The sequence below is a fragment of the Tachyglossus aculeatus genome, chromosome 20 (assembly GCF_015852505.1).
Source record: "Tachyglossus aculeatus isolate mTacAcu1 chromosome 20, mTacAcu1.pri, whole genome shotgun sequence".
In the NCBI taxonomy this organism is placed as follows: Eukaryota; Metazoa; Chordata; class Mammalia; order Monotremata; family Tachyglossidae; genus Tachyglossus; species Tachyglossus aculeatus.
In genome coordinates, this window is record NC_052085.1 from 26,112,682 (window position 1) to 26,132,309 (window position 19,628).

The 19,628-nt window shown below is 42.1% G+C and overlaps 1 protein-coding gene across 1 annotated transcript in view; it reads left to right on the plus strand.

The window, feature by feature from the left end:
• SESN3 (sestrin 3) overlaps positions 1-17,025 on the plus strand; it is a 71,492-nt gene extending 54,467 nt beyond the window's left edge. Inside the window, exons 8-10 of the mRNA XM_038761528.1 lie at positions 1,721-1,911; positions 4,567-4,711; positions 9,597-17,025. Of these exons, the coding sequence (XP_038617456.1) occupies positions 1,721-1,911; positions 4,567-4,711; positions 9,597-9,683 (423 nt within the window). The 3' untranslated portion in view covers positions 9,684-17,025. The remainder of the gene's footprint in view (positions 1-1,720; positions 1,912-4,566; positions 4,712-9,596) is intronic.
• Positions 17,026-19,628: the final 2,603 nt, after the last annotated feature.

Genomic DNA, 19,628 nt, shown 5'->3' on the forward strand with positions numbered 1-19,628 from the left:
ACCTGTAAAATGGGGATTAAATCCTACTCCCAACCTACTTAAGTTGTGAGCCCCGTAAGGTATGGGGACTGTGTCCAACCTGATTACCTTTTTTCCACAGTGCTTGGTACGTAGTGAGCACATCAAATGCCATCATCAATAGTATTATGATTTTAAGTGGACATTAGGTCAGGCGTTGCTATCCTCTGACAAACCTGCCTGGGTAGCCTCAGATACCGGAGCAGCAATCCTGAAAGCCAGAGAGTGACCCCTTGGGACCTCAGTGTCCAAAGAAAAGCAGCAGCCGAGTTCCCGATCCTTGCCTGTGACCGGTTTAGTTTATCAGATGAATCTCATCTCATAGAAGTGGTCCCAGGCAGAGGTGTTGTTAATTAAAATAATCGGGGTATTTGTCAAGTGCTTACCATATGTGTGCCAAGCACTGTACTAAGCGCTGGGGTAGATATAAGATCATCAGGTCCCACGTGGGGCTCTCAGTCTAAGTATTGAACCCTCATTTTGCAGATGAGGGAAACTGAGGTTCAGAGAAATTAACTGACTTGCCCAAGGTCACACAGAAGGTAGGTGGTGGGAACAGGATTAGAACCCAGCTCCTCAGACTCCGTGAGGTCACAGTGCCTAGTGGAGAGTGAACTTTGGTGAAGGCCTGTTTAATCCAGTTGTCAGCATTGTTCTAATAATGTGTCTTGACACTGTCTTACTTTACTCTTCTTCCCATGTACTCATTCCTTTCTAATGAACTCTGTTGTCAGCCAGCTTCAAGAATATAAGAGGTGTAGTCAAGACATCCCCGTAGAGTTCACAAAATAGGCAGAGGGCAAGGGGGAGCAATAGTTTTATGCTGCCAGGGAAGACATATGAGACTCAACTTCTTCACGAAGAATCCCATCTTGGGAAAAGCTGCCTGGCCTGGCAGAACAAACACAGCCCTAAGAGTCAGGAAACGTGGGCTTGTTGCTGGCAGGGATTGTCACTGTTTATAGTTGTATTGTTCCTTCCCAAGTGTTTAGTACAGTGCTCTGCACAGAGTAAGTGCTTAATAAATACGATTGAATGAATGAAGGCCCACCGTTGTTGCCGTGTGGGTGACCTCGGGCAAGCCACTTAAACTTTTTTGTGCTTCAGTTTCTTCGTGTAAAATGGAGAGGAGATGCTTGCTTCTTGAATCCTGTGTTGGGCAGGGACTGCATCTGATGTGATGCCACTGTATCTACCCAAGCGAATAGCACAGTACTTAACACATAATAAGCGCTTAACAAATACCATAATTATCACTATTAATGTCATTATTACTTCATTCACAGTAAAAGAGAAACAGATAGGGCTCAGCTGTGGAAGTCAGAAGGACCAGAGGTTTAATTTCTGCTCTGCAGCTTGTCTGCTGAATGACCTTGGGCAAGTCGCTAAAATTCTTTGTGCCTTAGTTACCTCATCCGAAAATGGGGATTAAGACTGTGAGCTCCATGTGGGACAGGGGACTCTGTCCAACCTAATTAGCTCATATCTACCCCAGTGCTTAGTTCAGTGCCTGGTGCAACAAATACCATAAAAAACAGATTTAAAAAAATGTGTCAATAAGCAACCGCAGTGATCTGCTTGTTTTCTTCTACGGAGATGACCAAATTGTTAGCAATAGATATTCATGAAAGGGGCAGAGAAGGGAAATGGGAAATCAAGATGGTATTTATCTTATCATGTGAAACATCTTCTATTCATCTAGGATTACACTTGGGAAAATCACGGATTCTCCCTGGTGAACAGACTATACTCCGACATTGGTCATCTCCTTGATGAAAAGTTCAGGATGGTCTACAATCTCACGTACAACACTATGGCCACACACGAAGATGTGGATACCACAACGTTGAGAAGAGCTTTATTTAATTATGTTCACTGTATGTTTGGAATCAGGTATGTGAAGTTTTGATTACACTTTGAATAAGTTGTATAAATATCAATCATCTTCATTCAGTCCTTATTCACGAGGCATGCAGCGAAGATAACACACTGTAGGTTCTTGACAGAAGCAATCCAAAGAAACAGCGTGGCTTAAAGGATGGAGTATGGGCCTTGGAGTCAGAAGGACTTGAGTTCTAATTCCGCCTCTGCCTCTTGTCTGTTGTATGACCTTGGGCAAGTCCCTTAATTCCTCCGTGCCTCAGTTACCTCATCTGTAAATGGAGGTTAAGACTGTGAACTCCATGTTGGACGTGGACTATGTCCAACCTATCTTTTATCTACTCCAGTGCTTAGTACAGTGTCTCTCACACAGTAAGTGCTTAACAAATATCATAAAAAGAACCTTTGACCAGAGTTATCAATGAATAAACAAAATGTCTCCATGTGAGTTTCACCACCTCTTCTTGCCCCTTCCTGCCCTTCTGATGATAGTGTTGGTGGACACAGAGAGGAATCAAATGGATGAGCATAGGGGAAGGAATAATCTACAAATTGGATTATCATCCTCTGACTCTGACCATCCTCTGGCTGGTACACTTCTGACAGGGCACTGCACAAACTCCTGAGGTGGTGGACCTCAGTCCTGAAATTCTTGATGAAAGACCCTCCACCAGCAGTTGATTCTAACATACTTTAATTCTCCCTGAAGTTTGGGGAGAGACATCTCTTGAGTTCTGAAAGCAAAAATTTCCCAGGCCAGATTCCCCTTGCAGGAAAGTGGTAAAATCTAGCGAGTCACTCTCCCTGGCCTGGTCAAACCCCAAGCAGATTCCGTTTCCCCTCTCAGTCCTAATCAGGAAAACTTCCTGGCATTCTTGGGCAAAGTTTGTCCATTTTTGTTGGAAAGCTACAAACTTGGGAGGTGATAACCTCTCCCGCCCCCCGCCCTGAGATTGTGACCTTCATTTGTCAGAGGTGACCCTCATGCCTAGTTCTGTTGAGACAATCAGTCAGTGGGATTTATTGAGCACTTACTGTGTACAGAGCACTGCTCTAAGCATTTGGGAGAGTACAGTAGAGCAGAATTAGTAGCCACGTTCCCTGCTCACAGCGAGCCTCCAGTCTAGAAGAAAATTAAAATTGGGTCAAATAACTCCATGTTTTAGGGCAGAGCCCATTTATCCACACCTGGAGCGTATGGGAGAGTGCAGGATAATTTCTCATGGAAGGCTTTTCTACACAAAGACTGTTTTGAAGTTCCCAAGCAGTTGCCTTAGAGACCACTCATGCCTAGGTGTTTGCAGTTCTGATTCTGAGGCTTCTTAAGCAATGGGGTATTTCTATCGGAGAGCCTTTCTTAGAGCTAATTGAGGAAAAAGCTAGTCCAGATTCTTGCTGTTAAGTTTGGAGAACCAGACAAAATTGTATTTGACTTTTCTGGTCAGGCCCTCTCTCCCCCGTCTTCCCCACTACTGCCAATTTTGCTCAATTGTCAGATAATTGCTTTTTAGCCGGAATGGAAAGGGCTACAATTTCTGTCTGCTTCATCACTGAGTGAACGGATTTGATTTTTTAAAGTGGCCATTCGTAAACTGATTGTCGTTCTGAAGTTTGATTTATATGTGCCCAGTCTGTCTTCGACACAATTAGAAGTAGGGCACGGTAAACCACAGTTCATGCCCTTGATGCACCGTGACATATTTTGTTTTGGAAGTGCTGAAGACTTTGTGAAATGAAATTAGAATTTGGTCCTTAATGGAGGCTCTGGTTTTATATACTGTAACCTGCCTCACTAAAACTCTGAAGAAATTGAAATTTGCCAGTTGGGTGGGAAAAATACAGTGCGACTCTCGATGCTAAGTGTGTCTGTTTCTCCTCCAGGTGACTTAAATTTGGTGCTGGTATTAAAGTCTAATATAAAGTAATCGTTTTGGGAAGATCCGGGTGGAGGGACTTATGAGAAAAGGAAAATTATGGAAACTGCATTTCTCCTCTTCCTAGATGACAATAATAATAATAAATGTTGTGGTATCTGTTAAGCACTTACTACATGCCGGACACGGTACTAAGCGCTGGGGTGGATACAAGGTAATTGGGTTGGACACAGTCCTTGTCCCACATTGGGCTCACAGTCTTAATCCCCATTTTACACATGAGGTATCTGAGGCACAGAAAAGTGAAGTGACTTGCTCAAGGTCGCACAACAAAGTTGGGGAGCCGGAATTAGAACCCAGGTCCTTCTGACGTCCAGGCCCATTCTCTATCCACTAGGCCATGCTGCTTCTTCTTAACTGTTGTCAACGATACTAGACATGTAGAAATGTTAGAAAGAAGTTTCTTAAATGGAAAATGAACTAGTAACATTTACATTTAGACTCCATCATCAGTGTCTTCTGACGTTAAGTATTGTAGCTCCCTCTTAGACTGTAAGCTTATTGTGGGCAAGGAATGTTCTGTTTATGGTAAGGAATAGGAATATGTCTGTTGTTGTACTCTCCCAAGCCTTACTGCAGTGCTCTCTGCACACCGGAAGCATTGAGCCCACTGTTGGGTAGGGACTGTCTCTATATGTTGCCAACTTGTACTTCCCAAGCTCTTAGTACAGTGCTCTGCACACAGTAAGCGCTCAATAAATACGATTGATTGATGGATATCATTTTTGCTTAGGTATGATGACTATGATTATGGAGAAGTTAATCAGTTACTTGAACGAAGCTTGAAGGTTTACATTAAGACAGTGACTTGCTACCCTGAGAGAACTACCAAGCGCATGTATGATAGTTACTGGCGACAGTTCAAACACTCAGAAAAGGTAAGTGTTCCGTAACGAAACGTGTTCAGCCAAAGCACCGTGTGCAGGGCAGCCAGGACGAGTGGAGAGGGGTCGTGGGTGTGGGGGATAATAATAATAATAATAATGATGGCATTTATTAAGTGCTTACTATGTGCAAAGCACTGTTCTAAGCACTGGGGAGGTTACAAGGTGAGCAGGTTGTCCCACATGGGGCTCACAGTCTTAGTCCCCATTTTACAGATGGGGTAACTGAGGCACAGAGAAGTTAAGTGACTTGCCCAAAGTCACACAGCTGACAATTGATGAGGATGAGGTTGTTGCTTACCTGAGAGAAGGGGGTGAAAGTTCAGAAGAGGAGGGGGAGAATCTAGAAAAGGGTAGTGGAAGTTGTGCATCATCATCATCATCATCATCAATCGTATTTATTGAGCGCTTACTGTGTGCAGAGCACTGTACTAAGCGCTTGGGAAGTACAAGTTGGCAACATATAGAAACAGTCCCTACCCAGCAGTGGGCTCAGCATGCAGGGAAGGATGGAAGTGTCACATCAGGAAAAAGATGCAGTGCAGTCCTGTCTCACATTTTTTTCTTACCTGTGAAAAGATGGAACTGGAGCCCTTAAACTGGGAAATTGGAATATTTTTTGCAGGTAACTCCTCCTCCCTCCTTACTTAGACTGTGAGCCCCATGTGGGACAGAGACTGTGTCCAACCTGATTATCTTGGAGCTACCCCAGTGCTTAGTACAGGACTTGACACATAGTAATCCCTTAACAATAATAATATTGTCATTACTCATTGCATAATTATTACTATTATTATTATGTATTCTCTGAAACATTCACTCAGTCAGCCAGTGGCATTTATAAGTGTCTACTCTGTGCAGAACACTGTCGTAAGAGCTTGGGAGCGTAGCAGAACACTGTCCTAAGAGCTTGGGAGCATACGCTAAAGGGAACAGACCCTAAGTACTTAGAAGTGAAGAGTTAAAAAGGGCACTCTCTTAATTCCTCATGTGATTCAGCCAGATTAGTAATCATAAGTGATCAAGTGGACATTTTATTCACAATTCTGAGGCTTAGAAAAGGAACAAGTGATTTAGAGGAACGTGCTCTCTCTTAGTCACACCCTTTTCTAAAACGCTGCACTTAGTGGGCACTCTAAAATATTTCCTTGGTATCGATGAAGTCCTCAGGAAAGACCACTGTATTCAGAGTCCTGCTTAGCCCAGCTACCTTTTCAAAGGACTTGCCCAAGACACCTCTTTAGAGTGGGATGAAGCGCACTGCATTTTCCTATTTTGTAGAAGAGAAAATCCATAGGAAGAAATCAGGATTTATTTTGGATCCAGGGTCAGCCTGAAAACAGAAGATTTTCAGCAGGCTGGAGAGAGCAGCGCTGAATGCCAGTGACCCTAGGAGTCTCCCATTACCGCTTTCAGCAATCACCCTAAGAGCCTTTTGGCAGAAAATGTCATTTCAGACAAGAGGAGTTTAACAAGAGGAAAGAAATTAGGGATTTAAGTATTTAGCAAAGAAAAGAAAATGTGAAGTTGTGCCTCAAGGCAGTGTATGAAATTGACTCGGGAAAGAAAATCTAGGCCCTCACCTAGGTAACAAGCTGATAAATTAAGCCATGCTAACCTCAAATTATTCTCATTATGGTAAACCACAGCTGTTCAAGGGAAGAAAATGTCCTGAAAAATTCAAAAAGAAAAAGGAAACAATTGTACAGGGCAGTGAACGTGTAGAACTTGAGCCAAGGTGGTTTTAGAACTGTAGCCTGTACGCTCTTTGCGGCCAGGGAGGTTGTATACCAGTATACCAGTTGGTAGACACATTTCTTCCCACAACATGCTTACAATTTAGAGAGGAAGACAGACATTGATATCAATAAATTACAGATGTGAACATGAGTGCTGTGGGGCTCAGGGAGGGGTCAATAAAGGGAGCAAATCAGAGCGATGCAGAAGGGAGAAGGGAATAAATGCCACCGATTGATTTAGAAGACACGTTTAAGTACTTCCCTGTTGGGGGCCAGTTTTTTGAAACAGTAAAAACAATTTTGAGTTGGCATGAAGATTTTTAAATGAGGACAACTTCAGGACAGCCATTGAGCGGTTTGAAAGTTTTCTCAAATGCCCCAACTTTTGGTCTCTCACAGTGGATTCGAGGGAGTGGTGAACGTAGTCTTGGATCCAAGTAATAAATTAACCAAGTGAGCAACACTTATTCTTAAAGGCCACACAACTCTTGCAACGTTTATGGATCTGTAAATATGCCAGTGGCATATTGTAAAACATTGCATCATGGAAAATGTTCATTCACATTCAAAATAAGAGCACAACGTATAGAATCTGCCAGTTTTTGAGTGTAAACTTTAATGAATCAAGGAATGCCTACCAGAAGGTTGCTTTTCAACAATCCAGGAGTGTTCTTCTTCTTCTTACATGGGATTCACGTTGAAGTAATCGTTCAAGAACTTGCAAACATTTCATTCAGTCGTATTTATTGAGCACTTACTTTGTGCAAAACACTGTACTATGTCCTTGGGAGAGTATAATATAACAATAAACAGACACATTCCCTTCCCACAATGAGCTCACTGTTTAGAGGGGAGCTCACAGTCAGCAGGTTAATCTGAACATAGTTTTTGAAGAAACCAGCCAGAGAAAATGACTGCTAGAGGAAAAGAGGCAAGAAGAAGACTAATAAGTAATAACACTTATGGTACCTGTTAAGCACTTACACTGTGTCATAATAATAATAATAATGTTGGCATTTATTAAGTGCTTACTGTGTGCAAAGCACTGTTCTAAGCGCAGGGAAGGTTACAAGGTGATCAGGTTGTCCCAAGTGGGGCTCACAGTCTTCATCCTCATTTTACAGATGAGGGAACTGAGGCCCAGAGAATAATGACAATAATTATGGTTTTTGTTTAGTGCTTACTATGTACCAAGCACTGTTCTAAGCGCTGAGGTAGATACAAGGAAACCAGGTTGTCCCACGTGGGCTCGCAGTCTTAATCCCCATTTTACAGATGAGATAACTGAGGCACAGAAAAGTTAAGTGACTTGCCCAAGGTCACATATCTGACAAGTGGCGGAGCCGGGATTTGAACTCATGACCTCTGACTCCAAAGCCCGTTCTTTTTCCACTGAGCCACGCTGCTTCTCTTGTCATGCATTAGTCTAATACAAGTTAATAAATTCCGACGCTGTCCCTGTCCCACAGCAGGGCTCACAGTCTAAGTAGGAGGGAGAATGATATTGAGTCCCCATTTTACAGATGAGGAAGCGGAGGTCCAGTGACTTACCCAAGGTCATCCAGCAGGCAAGTAGCAGAGCTGGGATTAGAACCCAGGTCCTCTGATTCCCCTGGCCCCGCTGCTTCACAGTAGAAGGTAACAGTGAAGAGAGAGCTGCAGAGCAAGTAGAGGAAAGCAGGGCAAGGATAAGAAGTCAGAAGAGATTACCTTGAATTTTCAAACTTCAGCCAACTGGCAACTCCCCCCAGCTTGATGAGTAGCGAGAGTAAAGACTTTGGCATGAGATCAAAATTCTCAGTTTCTACAATTTAAATTTTTTTTTTTACTTATTCAGATTCACTTATTGTTCCTCTCGCTTACCCACACTTTCAGCTGAAATAAAGAAATTTTATGAAATTGGCCATGAGGCTTCTTTAGATGAAAACAATAAGAACATAGGAAAGCTATTCTGGGTCAAACCAAAGACACATCCCACCCAGTTTGATGGTGCACTCTTTGACATCCATCCTCATGTGTCATAATTATTTTCTAAATCATGCTCCGCTGGCTGCCCTGAAATAGCAAACACTTCTTTTCATTCTTTTGGACCTAATTTAGATAAACTATGATTTTTGTTCTTCATTGTGTGTCATTATAATAATAATAATAATGGTGTTTGCTAAGTGCTTACTACGTGCCAGGCACGGTACTGAGCGCCGAGACAAGCAAATCGGGTTGGACACAGTCCCTACAGATGAGATAACTGAGGCACAGAGAAGTGAAGTGACTTGCCCAAGGCCACCCAGTAGACAAGTGGTGGAGCTGGGAATAGAGATGGGAATAGAAACCATGGCCTTCTGACTCCTATAGGCCTGTGCTCTGTCCACTATGCCATGCTTAAATTTTAGTTCTAGGTAGTTCTTAAAGTTTATTTCCTAGAAGCTACTTTAGTGACATTTCAGAGTTTGCCGGTGAAACTAGGCTTTTTTTGTTTCGTTTCTTAATGGTATTCGTTAAGCCCGAACTATATGTCAAGCATTGTTCTAAGCTCTGGGGTAGATATAAGTTAATCAGGTTGGACAGTGCTGCCCAATATAGGGCTCACAAGTTAAGCAAGTTCCATAATGTGTGCAAATTGTCCGATTGTACTTATTGAGCGCTAACTGTGTGCAGAGCACTGTACTAAGTGCTTGGAAAGTATAATAAAGCAATAAAGAGAGACAGTCCCTGCCCACAGCGGGCCTGCAGTCTAGAGGGAGGGAGACAGGCCTCAAAATAAATAAACTGGCATCAATATACATAAGTAGAATTACAGATATATACGTAAGTGCTGTTGGGGATAAGTAGAATTACAGATATATACATAAGTGCCATTTGGGGGGGAGGAAGGGGAGGAGCAAAGGTGACACAGAAAGGAGGGGGAGCTGAGAAAAAGGGGGCTTAGTCTGGGAAGGCCTCTTGGAGGAGGTGAAAAATAATAATAATTATAGTATTTGTTAAGGGCTTACTCTGTGCCAGGCACTGTACTAAATGTTGGACAACACCCACACAACAGGATAAATGCCCCTTACTTAGTGAAGAACGATGCAGTTAATAAACTGTCCTGCTTGATAGTTGTTGACTATTGTGTAGTTACCGTATACTCCATTCTGTTTCAGGTTCATGTAAATTTGCTTTTAATGGAAGCACGAATGCAAGCAGAACTTCTGTACGCACTTCGGGCTATAACTCGCCACTTGACTTGAAGCGGCGGCGTTCGGAGGGGGACAGCGCGTCGTCGATATGTAAAAGACCTTTTCACATAAGATACTCGCCAGAAGCCGTTTGTGATGTAGCATCAAAAAATTATTCAATTCTCTAGTGTCAAAGTTTAGCCGTGTTTTGGGCGGCGGTAACGTGCAATGATGTGTTTTTTCTTTTTCTTGATGCTTAACATTACTAACGAGAGCAGAAATAACTGAGGAGCACTACTTTTACATTGTTTCTAGTTGGAATCTTGGGATACTGGTCCCAAATCACGACCCTGGTTAATGCTTCACTTCAGCGCTTTTGGGGTGGGGGTGGGGGGGTGTACGTGTGCGTGTGTGTGCACGCGTGCGTGCACGAATCTGTGTACTCTGGTTTTTTTTGTTTGTTTTTTTCAATGTACTGGAGGAGAAGCGCTTACAATCCATTCAAGCAATCATTTTCAGATGATTGGAATCCAATAATGCTGTGTCCTAAAATCTTGTAAAGGAAAAAGCATGCACTGTAAAGCCAATCTGTTTCCTGGGTGCTTCTTTGCCGCCCGCCCCCATCCCTCTCCGCCCCGGGTGGCTGTTTTTCTGGCACTCCAGCTGGTGACAATGACTGGAATGTGACCCCAGCACGGCCCACGGTTTAATGTGAAACGAATCGAGAAACTCTCTAGCATGCTACTGAGATGCCACAGTTCAACTGTTAGATTTCCTTCGTGAAACAGAAGAGGTTTGTTTGCCATTTCAGAGGTGTATCTTAAGGTGAAGTTCTGCACAATCCTTCCCGTTACTGACAGTAACCCTCAGTCAGTTGAAAGTATCAACGTTCATTAGAGTGCTGCTTACCGTTCATTTCGTTGGCACCTGTAAAGTTTCACCTACACAAGATTGACCAAAAATGTTTTTCTTTGCACATTTTTCCTTTCTCATAGTGCTTTTCTCTCTTGTGGAAAGCGGAGGAAGGCTGATATATCTGTATTTTTCCTGGTAGGTTTTAGAAATGATTTCCCGTCATTTCCCTTCATGTAATAGGTTGAGCGGTAATATTAAAAGGTGAAAATGATGTTTCTATGCATTAATGTGAGTGAACAAAAAGAAAGTGCAATATATTCTAGAAAACGAAATAAGCTTTCCCCTATGATGTCACTGCAAAAGTGTCCTTCTAAAAATACAGCCATGAAGAAATGTTTTGTTGAATTTCTTTATTGCACATGGCTTAACGTTTTTGTTTAACTGGCTGGGGTTGACAAATCTTCTCTCTTAAGATGCCAAAGTGCTCCACCCCCCCAAAAAATATATCTATTTGGACCACTGTTAGTACAAAAAGACTCATTTTTTCATTGGTTTGTGTTGCTTGACTAGCTAACTTCCAAGAGCACAAAATATCTGTGTTTATAGCTTTACTTTGTATTTTGTTACTGAACCAGTGAAGTGCCTAAAGAGATGCTTGCACCAATCCAAGTAGGACACAACTGCACTGCTAAAACACTTTTTTTTTTGTTAAATAAGGGTGACTTTATTTTTTTTTAAACAGTTCCATTTTTTTTCAGTGTGAATAAGGTTAAAATTTTTCCGTTCAATTTCCGGCGGAGATTCCAGACTAGCTTTGTTTTTGCCATCTCGGTCTGACTTTACTCTCCATGAAAAGCATCACGGACCAGTTTTGTTACAAAATCTGAACTTTGTCCCAGTTGATGAGCCCTTGCTCTGACAGTACCTAGGCAGTTTCCCTTTGATCATCCATTCCATATGGGGATGATGAAAATTGTTCTATAAACTTAATTCAAGGTAGTTCTGCAGTTTGGGATTGCAGGCGTTCTTGCTTGAAGTCCTCCAGATGAGGAAAAATATTGCTCATGAAGACAGGGTGGTTTATTTAAAGAAATTTTTCAAAGAACTGTGTGGCAGAATCTCTTTTTTTTCATTGCATACTCAAGTTGAATTTTTTCAATATAGTGGTTTAGATAAACTTCAAGACGATTCAAGAGTATTTCAAGAGGCAGATAATGAGCATACCCGTATATATGTGTATATATGTATATGTGTGTATGTATGTTCACACATTCATCTATATATAGATATATAGGTTATACATATCTGTACATGTATATCTACAGATATATATATATGTACATGTATATATATGTATATATATGGGTTTGACATCTCTAGTGGCTTCAAGTTAAGGATGCTGTTAACATCTTCTATCTGCTTGGGCTCTTTTGGTGAGTAGCCCAGATTTTGAAGCAGGTGATCTCCAAGGGAACAAAGAGAGAAATGTTTTTCTGAGATGCGAATGGAGGAGTCAGAACAGAACAGCAGATGAGCTTCACAAAGAAGTTGAAATGAGACTTAGGTAACATTATAATTGAGCCACTTAACTGTAATTTTCTTTCCGGAAATGTAAGTAGCTTGAGTTTGGGGTATGGAAATAACAGTGCCTTTACTGGATCTCTTTCCTGGCAGAATTTCCTTTCAGCTCAGCATCCATCTTGCCAACGATGGGAGAAGTAATTAGACTTTGAACTATAAGCAGAAAATGAAACGATTTCTATGTAAACCTCGAAGTGAATCAACCTAGAAAATTGATTTTGGAAGGTGCCGGTGCACCTTTTAAAACACAGCAACACATAGGATTCCTGGTTGTGAAATGCCGTTTTACACCGAGTTTGCTGTTTCCTTTCTATATGTGATGCAAACTTGTGATTCTGATGCGGTTTTCCAGGGTGGTATTTTTTCAGAGTATTGAATTTACTATGTAATAATTTCTAGTCTAGCTTTTATACTCAAATGTGATATTTTTAAAATAGACGTTTGTTCGGAATAGGTGTAAAGTTATGATTCTACCATATGCTTCTCTACACCTTGGGCTCACATTGTGCCAAACTTAAATGTGCAAGTGTCAGTTTTAAAAAAAATGCACGTATGAATGTGAATTCTTCAACTCTGTTGCTTATATTGTTGAAACAAATTTTAATAATAAATCCCATGGAGTTCTATGCTAAAGTAACCTGTATTTACCTTCTCTTGCTGGAGTCTTTCCGTCTCACCAGCTTGATTAGGGATGAGTGTGTCCATTTTCTCAGGCTGACCTGCCTGTGGGGTAATAGGGAAGGCAGATAGTCTGCCCATTAGCCCCAAGCCTTCCGGCTTGGCTTCAGTAGTGAGTAGTCAGATGCAGTGGGAACTCATTGAATTAGACTTGCTGGTCAGGGATTCGTAAAGAATTGGGAGGGAGGAACTTTGCATGTGGAAAAGGACTACTGATTAACCTTTGACCGTTGCAACCAGCTGCAGGTTGTCTGCCTTTGGAGAGATGGCCACGGATGCCAGTGGAAATAATGTCTCAAGGCTTAAGACCAAATGCGTCAGGAAAGCCGGTGACCTCTGATGGTGTCTTGAAAAATCTCAATAGAAGGGAAGCGGGGGGCAGGAAATAGCAAAGCTGTCTCGCTTAAGCAAAATGATTCACCTCAGTCTAGCCCCATATTCAACTTCCACGGTCTCGTACATATGTTAGCTGAGCTTCGAAAGTTAAGCGAAATTGTCCTGTGACAGTTTCTCCTCTGACTGCTCTGTCCTACGATAAATTCTTCACTTCCCAGGTCACAGTGAATTCAAACTATCCACAGACATAATTGTACAAGAATGTAGTCCCGTGACTGCCTCCAATTTTTGATTCAGACTAGATGTGTCTGAAGCGGTAAAGCTGTAAGAAGAAGATAATAGAAAAAATGACTATCATGAATATTTTAGTAGTGATTTCTGCTACAGAAGTACAGTGTCTGGAAAAGGAAGCTTAAACTTCTAAATGATTACTTACCTGGAAAATCAAAACTTTAACTTCCCTCTCAAATAGAGCCCTATTTGCGTTCTTTTGGGCAGATAAGCTTGGGGCAAAGGCATCAGGTAAAAAAATCATCAGTGCCAAGCAGAATAAAACCAAAGTACTCTGCACAAAGCTCCCATTGATGACCTTCTCCCCTTAGCCCAAACCTCAGCCAGAAATCAAGCACGTGATTCCTGATATCATTTCGGAGTTTGAAATGCATTTATAAAATCGGAATCCGCTCTGCCTGGCAGTCCCCGGTGCTTTCTCTTCAGGTGACTTGAAGCCAAATTGAGCCGTTTTCCCGCATGCCCCACTCCTAAATGAGTCCAGCCATGTTGGGTACCCAAAAAACATTTTCAGAGCACTCATGGTGTTGAAATCTAGAATTCTGGCCCTCGAGTATTGATTCGTCTATATCACAAACCAACCATTGATTTGGGATGGGAATGGGGCAGTGAGGGAAAGGCAGAGACGGAGTTATGTGGGGAAGTTTGCCCTTATCTGCCTGTGAGTCGAGGACACGGTCAACTGTAATGTTTAGTGTGTAGTTGCCCGAGAGAGAGAACAGGGCAAGCGAACCCTTCCACCCAAACCATCCTTACTCACCCGCTCCAAGCAGTCCTTTCTCCTGTATATCCCTCCTCCCCTCGAGGCCAAACAAGAAAGTCACTTGATTCTTGTTCAAAGCCACCATTGCTTTATCACTCCCATAAATCCACTTAGTCTGGATGGAACCAACTTGCTGTTGCAGCTTCCTAAACCGTGTCCTCTCTGGGACCCTGTCTCTTTGATCATGAGCCCCAACGTGGGACATGGACAAGTCTCATCTTGTATCACTCCCTCCCGACACTTAGCACAGTGCTCGCCACATAGCGCTTGATGAGTACCGTAACCAACTCCAAATTTAATTTTCCATCCACATGGATGAAATTGTTTTCTTCCCTCCAATGCCTTTCACCTTTTCCAAGTCTAGCAATTTTTTTACTCCCCTCTGCCGCACCCCTGAACGGCCTCCTCCTGAGTGGAACCAGTTGATTTTGAAAAAAGGACTTAATCACCTGATGCACTTGGTATCGTATCCAAGTCTGGCCCAGAAAGCCAAAAGACTTGAAAGGGGAGAATTTAGCAGGTACTGGAAACGCTCCGGGTGTGTTAGCCAAGCCATCTGGAGACGAGTTAAATTCTTGCCCAGACTTTTGGATTGGTTCAGTGTCCTTTGGTGACAGTAGTATTATTCATTAAGCGCCTACTGTGTGAAAATACCGTACTAAGCACTGGGAACAAAACATGGATGAGAATTAGACACAGTCCCTGGATCTCAAGGCACTCAGAATCGAGAATATGGGGGTACAGGGAGAGGGACTCACGTAAGGGAACAGCTCGCTCTGATGGTACAGACACAGAGAATTCTGTGGGATTATTTGGGTGATTGTTCGTCTTTTTGAGAAGCAGTTCTCTAGGACTATAGTAGACAGACCAGCCTCGTAAATGACCTAGCATCCCTGGGGAAAATGTTTGGGCCTTGTAAAGCCTTGACCATTAGTAGGATTTAGAGGTGGGAGAAGGGGCTCGGGTGAAGGACAGCGGCGTTATTCACATCGTAAACGCCTGAATTGATGTTTCCCCTGGAGTGCAAAAATGAAATGGATATCCACGGAGATTCCCTTGAGTGTCTGTGGAAGCCCTTCAAATAGGGAATACTGGAAAATGGCCTTTAGAATAAATATCTATTTTACAACCCTAATGACAATTTGAAGCGTTAGTAAATCTGAGGACGATTACTTAAGACTTGTTTGGCTCTAATATTTTTGGGGGGGTCTTGGTGCCCTTAGATTCTCCCATAAAGTCGAATGTGCGGTCTATACCGGAAAGAGGGCGTCTTTACGTAAGTGACCGGCGAGGCATATCCGATCGAACGTTGAACGATCACCTATCTAGTCCTTTCACCTCAGAAAGGAGGATTTGGGTCGAAGCAGTACCCATCCTGCCTGTGGACGGCAGATGGATCAATTTTCCTTTCTAACAGTGAGCGACCATTTGTTTTCTTACCTGAATGTGTCAGATTCAGTGAGAAAGAAGCTCAGACATCCTGAAAGGAAAATCGCCCGAGGTGTCCGTGGCCCCGAGTGGTCATCTAATGGTTCCTGGGGAGACCTGTCAATCTTCCTGTCCTTATCCCTCCTTTCACTTTGACCCTCTCCTCCCGCCTAAGATGAGACACACATAGCAAATAAACCGCATGCTGGATGGTGAGGCATTTCACCGGTAGGTTTAAATTTAAAGCACATCCATTCACACAATCTACATCCGGCGAAGAAACACGTCTTGAAACCTTGGACTCTTGCCTCAACCCTCTTCTTTAACCCCACGAAACCTGAAAATACTTTTCCTGGTCATGGTAGAACTGGATGTATCCTGTAGCTTATAAATAGGATCTGAACTTGAAATTTCTTTTGTAGCCTGATTTTGCTGGACAGCTGCATAATGAATGTATATATTATGTCTTTGTAGCTGAAGTGCAAATCGAAATCAGAATGCCAATTTCCTGACTTTCAGATGGACATTGTTTTCTCCTTTTTTAAGTTGTGAGCAATATATGTAGCATGCTGTGAACGTCTATTATCTTCTAGTTATTCTTTAATTCATCAGTATTAATACAAATTATCTTTCGTGTTCCTTGGTACTTTTTAGCCAATGTAATCAGAAGCTGTGATGTTTCGCCTTTGCAGTCCTGTGCTTTGTTACTGTAATGTTTGATTTTTTTTTTTATGAAGCACGTGACTTTGGGCTAATGTGAGGCAGATGGTGTGATCTCTAAGACTGCCATATATCAGTCTCGTAGTATGTAAGATTTTTCATTAGAATAAGCTTTTAACAAACAAATTATTGATGCAATTTAGGATTCACACAAGTTACAATGTCGGGTGTCAGTCGTATATTTATAGTTTTAATTCCTAAAGTAGCAGACTTGATAAACATAGCCACTTTAAAATTGCTCTTGCTGAAACAGACCCTGCTCTAGGTAAAAGTCTAATGCCGTGAATGATCATAAACTTTTACAAATCACCTGGTCGTTCACCCCGTGAGTCAGCAGTTACGGACTTTCTTATGGATCCGGAGAGCTTTTGGCGTAACTAGTTTTTTTGTTTTTTGTTTTTGTGTTTTTCTTCTGTTGCTGATTTGTAGCTCAGAATGACTGTCAACTGACCAAGATGGATCAGTTTGTGTGGAACCTTTTAGTGCTTTCGGTCCTGATTTGAAGAAACAAGGTAATATTATTTGAACAGATGCAGAAGGAACTGTTAATGAGTGCTGACAAGCACGTTATAAACAAAGGAATTGTGTATTAACATGTTAACAGCAATTCATAAATCTGCACTTTTTATGACATTTTGAAATTCTATTTATAGGTACGGAACAATGGGGTTTGTTAAACTGTATCGCATTTATACTTGCTGAAATTTCTTTCATTGTTATTAGTAGGAATTTTATTGGTTCAATAAAATTGGGAAAACCGAACCTGGATCATTTGCTTTTATTTGCGGAGTGTGTTTGGATTTGGCTCTGTTGCTATGGTTCGCTCCTGTGTGACTACTGAAAAATGCACTTTGAAAAGTGTCATCAGGTATTCTAGGAGGATCTTTCTTTCTCTCCCTATCCCCACTCCCCTCTCCACCTCCTCCCACCCCCTTGCTCCCTCTCCCCCTTTCTCTTTCTCCTTTTCCCCCTTTCTCTTTCTCCTTTTCCCCCTTTCTCTTTCTCTCTCTCCTCCTCTCCCTCCCTGCCTTCCCTCTCTCTCTCCCTCCTTTTCCCCATCCTCCACTTCTCCCACCACTCGTCATATAGTTGTCGCGGTGGTGGTGGGTTTTTTTTTTATCACATTTTGATATTTGCTTAGCCTAATGCTTGCAGGTGGTGGAAAATGTAGACTCTTTGCTTAAGCCATTACTTTCAAATGTCAGTCGGGTCACAGTAGCAAAGGAAAATTATCTCTTCTCAGTATCCTAGTCACGCTTGCTAACCAATATGGCATTCAGGTAAGTGGCTTTCATTTCTGAAACACTGGGGAAAAAAAATTGCAGAGGAGAGAGATTGGGGACTGTGCTTAGTAGTCAAGCGGCTGAATCTCGAGAATTTTTAGCAGAAAAAAAATTTTAAGTAAAAGATATCAGTGCTGAGGCGGTGAGTGGGCGTATTGGTCCTTCCAAGGAAATGTTAAAACATTTCAATCTAGAATGGGAAAAACAGCTGACCATATCTGTCCATGATCTTCAACTGATTATATTGGACTGGCTGACGTAAGTCTTTTCTATTAACATCTCTAAGTAAATAAGTCATATTACAGATAGTGTTCTCCATTGTGACCAGTAACTCCCTGAGTAAAGGTTACTTAGTAGACCATCTCAGTTCAGATTAAGAAAATAATTTCCTAATACCTCCCCTGAGATGTTATCAGGAGAACATTTTCATGTATTTTTGTTGGGGCCTAACTTCCTCATCACACTGTTAGCTTTTCTTCCTATAGGACTCTACCGTCCTAGCTCTAGTTCACAAATTTCAAGTTCTGTAAAGGCAAGGATCAAGTGAACTGTGTTGTATTCTCCTAAGGGTTTAGTCCAGTGCTCTGCACACGGTAAGCAGTCAGTAAATACCACTGATTTTTTTTTTTAGTGGAGCAAAACCTGTGCTGTATCAATGGTATTTGAGCAGCTACTTTGTGCAGAGCTCTGGGATATGGACTTGGGAGTGTTTAGTAGAGTAAGTACAGCTGTTTCCTGCCCTCAGGGAGACTGTGAACCCGTTGTTGGGTAGGGACCATCTCTATATTTTGCCAACTTGTACTTCCCAAGTGCTTAGTACAGTGCTCTGCACACAGTAAGCGCTCAACAAATATGATTGAATGAATGAATGAATATAGTGAACTACAGCTTTGAGAATAAATAGTCTAGCAGGAAAGGCAGGCACAAAATAGTGTACACATCAAAGAAGAAAAAGGAAGAATGGAATGGAGAAGAAGCATAGCAGAAGTAACCAAACATGTCTCTAGCCAACTGAAAATATACCCATAAAGGTAAAATGGAGTACTTTCATTCATTCATTCATTCATTCATTCAGTCGTATTTATTGAGTGGTTACTGTGTGCAGAGCACTGTACTAACTGCTTGGGAAGTACAAGTTGGCAACATATAGAGACGGTCCCTACCCAACAGCTGGCTTTGCAATGAAAATTTCATTTTAACAATTTCCGCAGATGAGAAGACACCAAATCCCTGGCAGTTGGTTTATGTTAGCAGATATTGTGTCACGTAGCTAGGATCAATGATTTGGGAGTTAGACCTACTTCCTAGCGTACCACAGGAGTCCTGGTGCTGTTTACTGAGCACCTGCTAAGGCAAAGCACTGTTCGGAGTGTTTGAGGGCAACAGACCAAGATACCTGTTCCCTGCCCTCAATCTAGCAATCTGAGGAAGACAGACAAAAACGATTGACAAAGCGTGACCAGATGGAAAAACACGGATCCAACCAATGCTCAGTGGAGTGCGCTGCACACAGTAAGCACTTTATAAATACCATTACTAGTACTATAACGGGGTAGATCAACTTTATCAGGAGGAAACAGAGCAAGCAATTGAATATTCAGTGAAAAATGTATACACCTGATCGGAGAGCAAAGGGTGGCTGTTGGATTGACAGTGACTTGGGTGTTGAATTAATTGGGGGACACCTTCTTGAAGATGGTGGGCTTTTAGGAGGGGTGGGGGAAAAGTTGGTGAGAGGAGATTAAAGCCCCAAATCATGGATTGTCCAGATGGAAACAGTAAGGAGAGCGCTGCTCTGCACACAGTAAGCACTCAATAAATATGATTGAGAATGCGATTGAATGCTAGACTAGCCCGGCAGTCAGGAGACCTGGGTTCTAATCCCAGCCCTGTCACCTATCTATCCTGTGACTTTGGGTAAATAACTTCTCTGAAATCTGTTACCTCATCTATAAAATGGGAATTAAGATCGTGAGGCCCATGTGGGCTTTGAGTGATGTCAACCTGATTATCATGTATCCACCCTAGCGCTTCGTACAGTGCCTGGCACATAGTAAGTGCTTAACAAATACCATTAAAAAA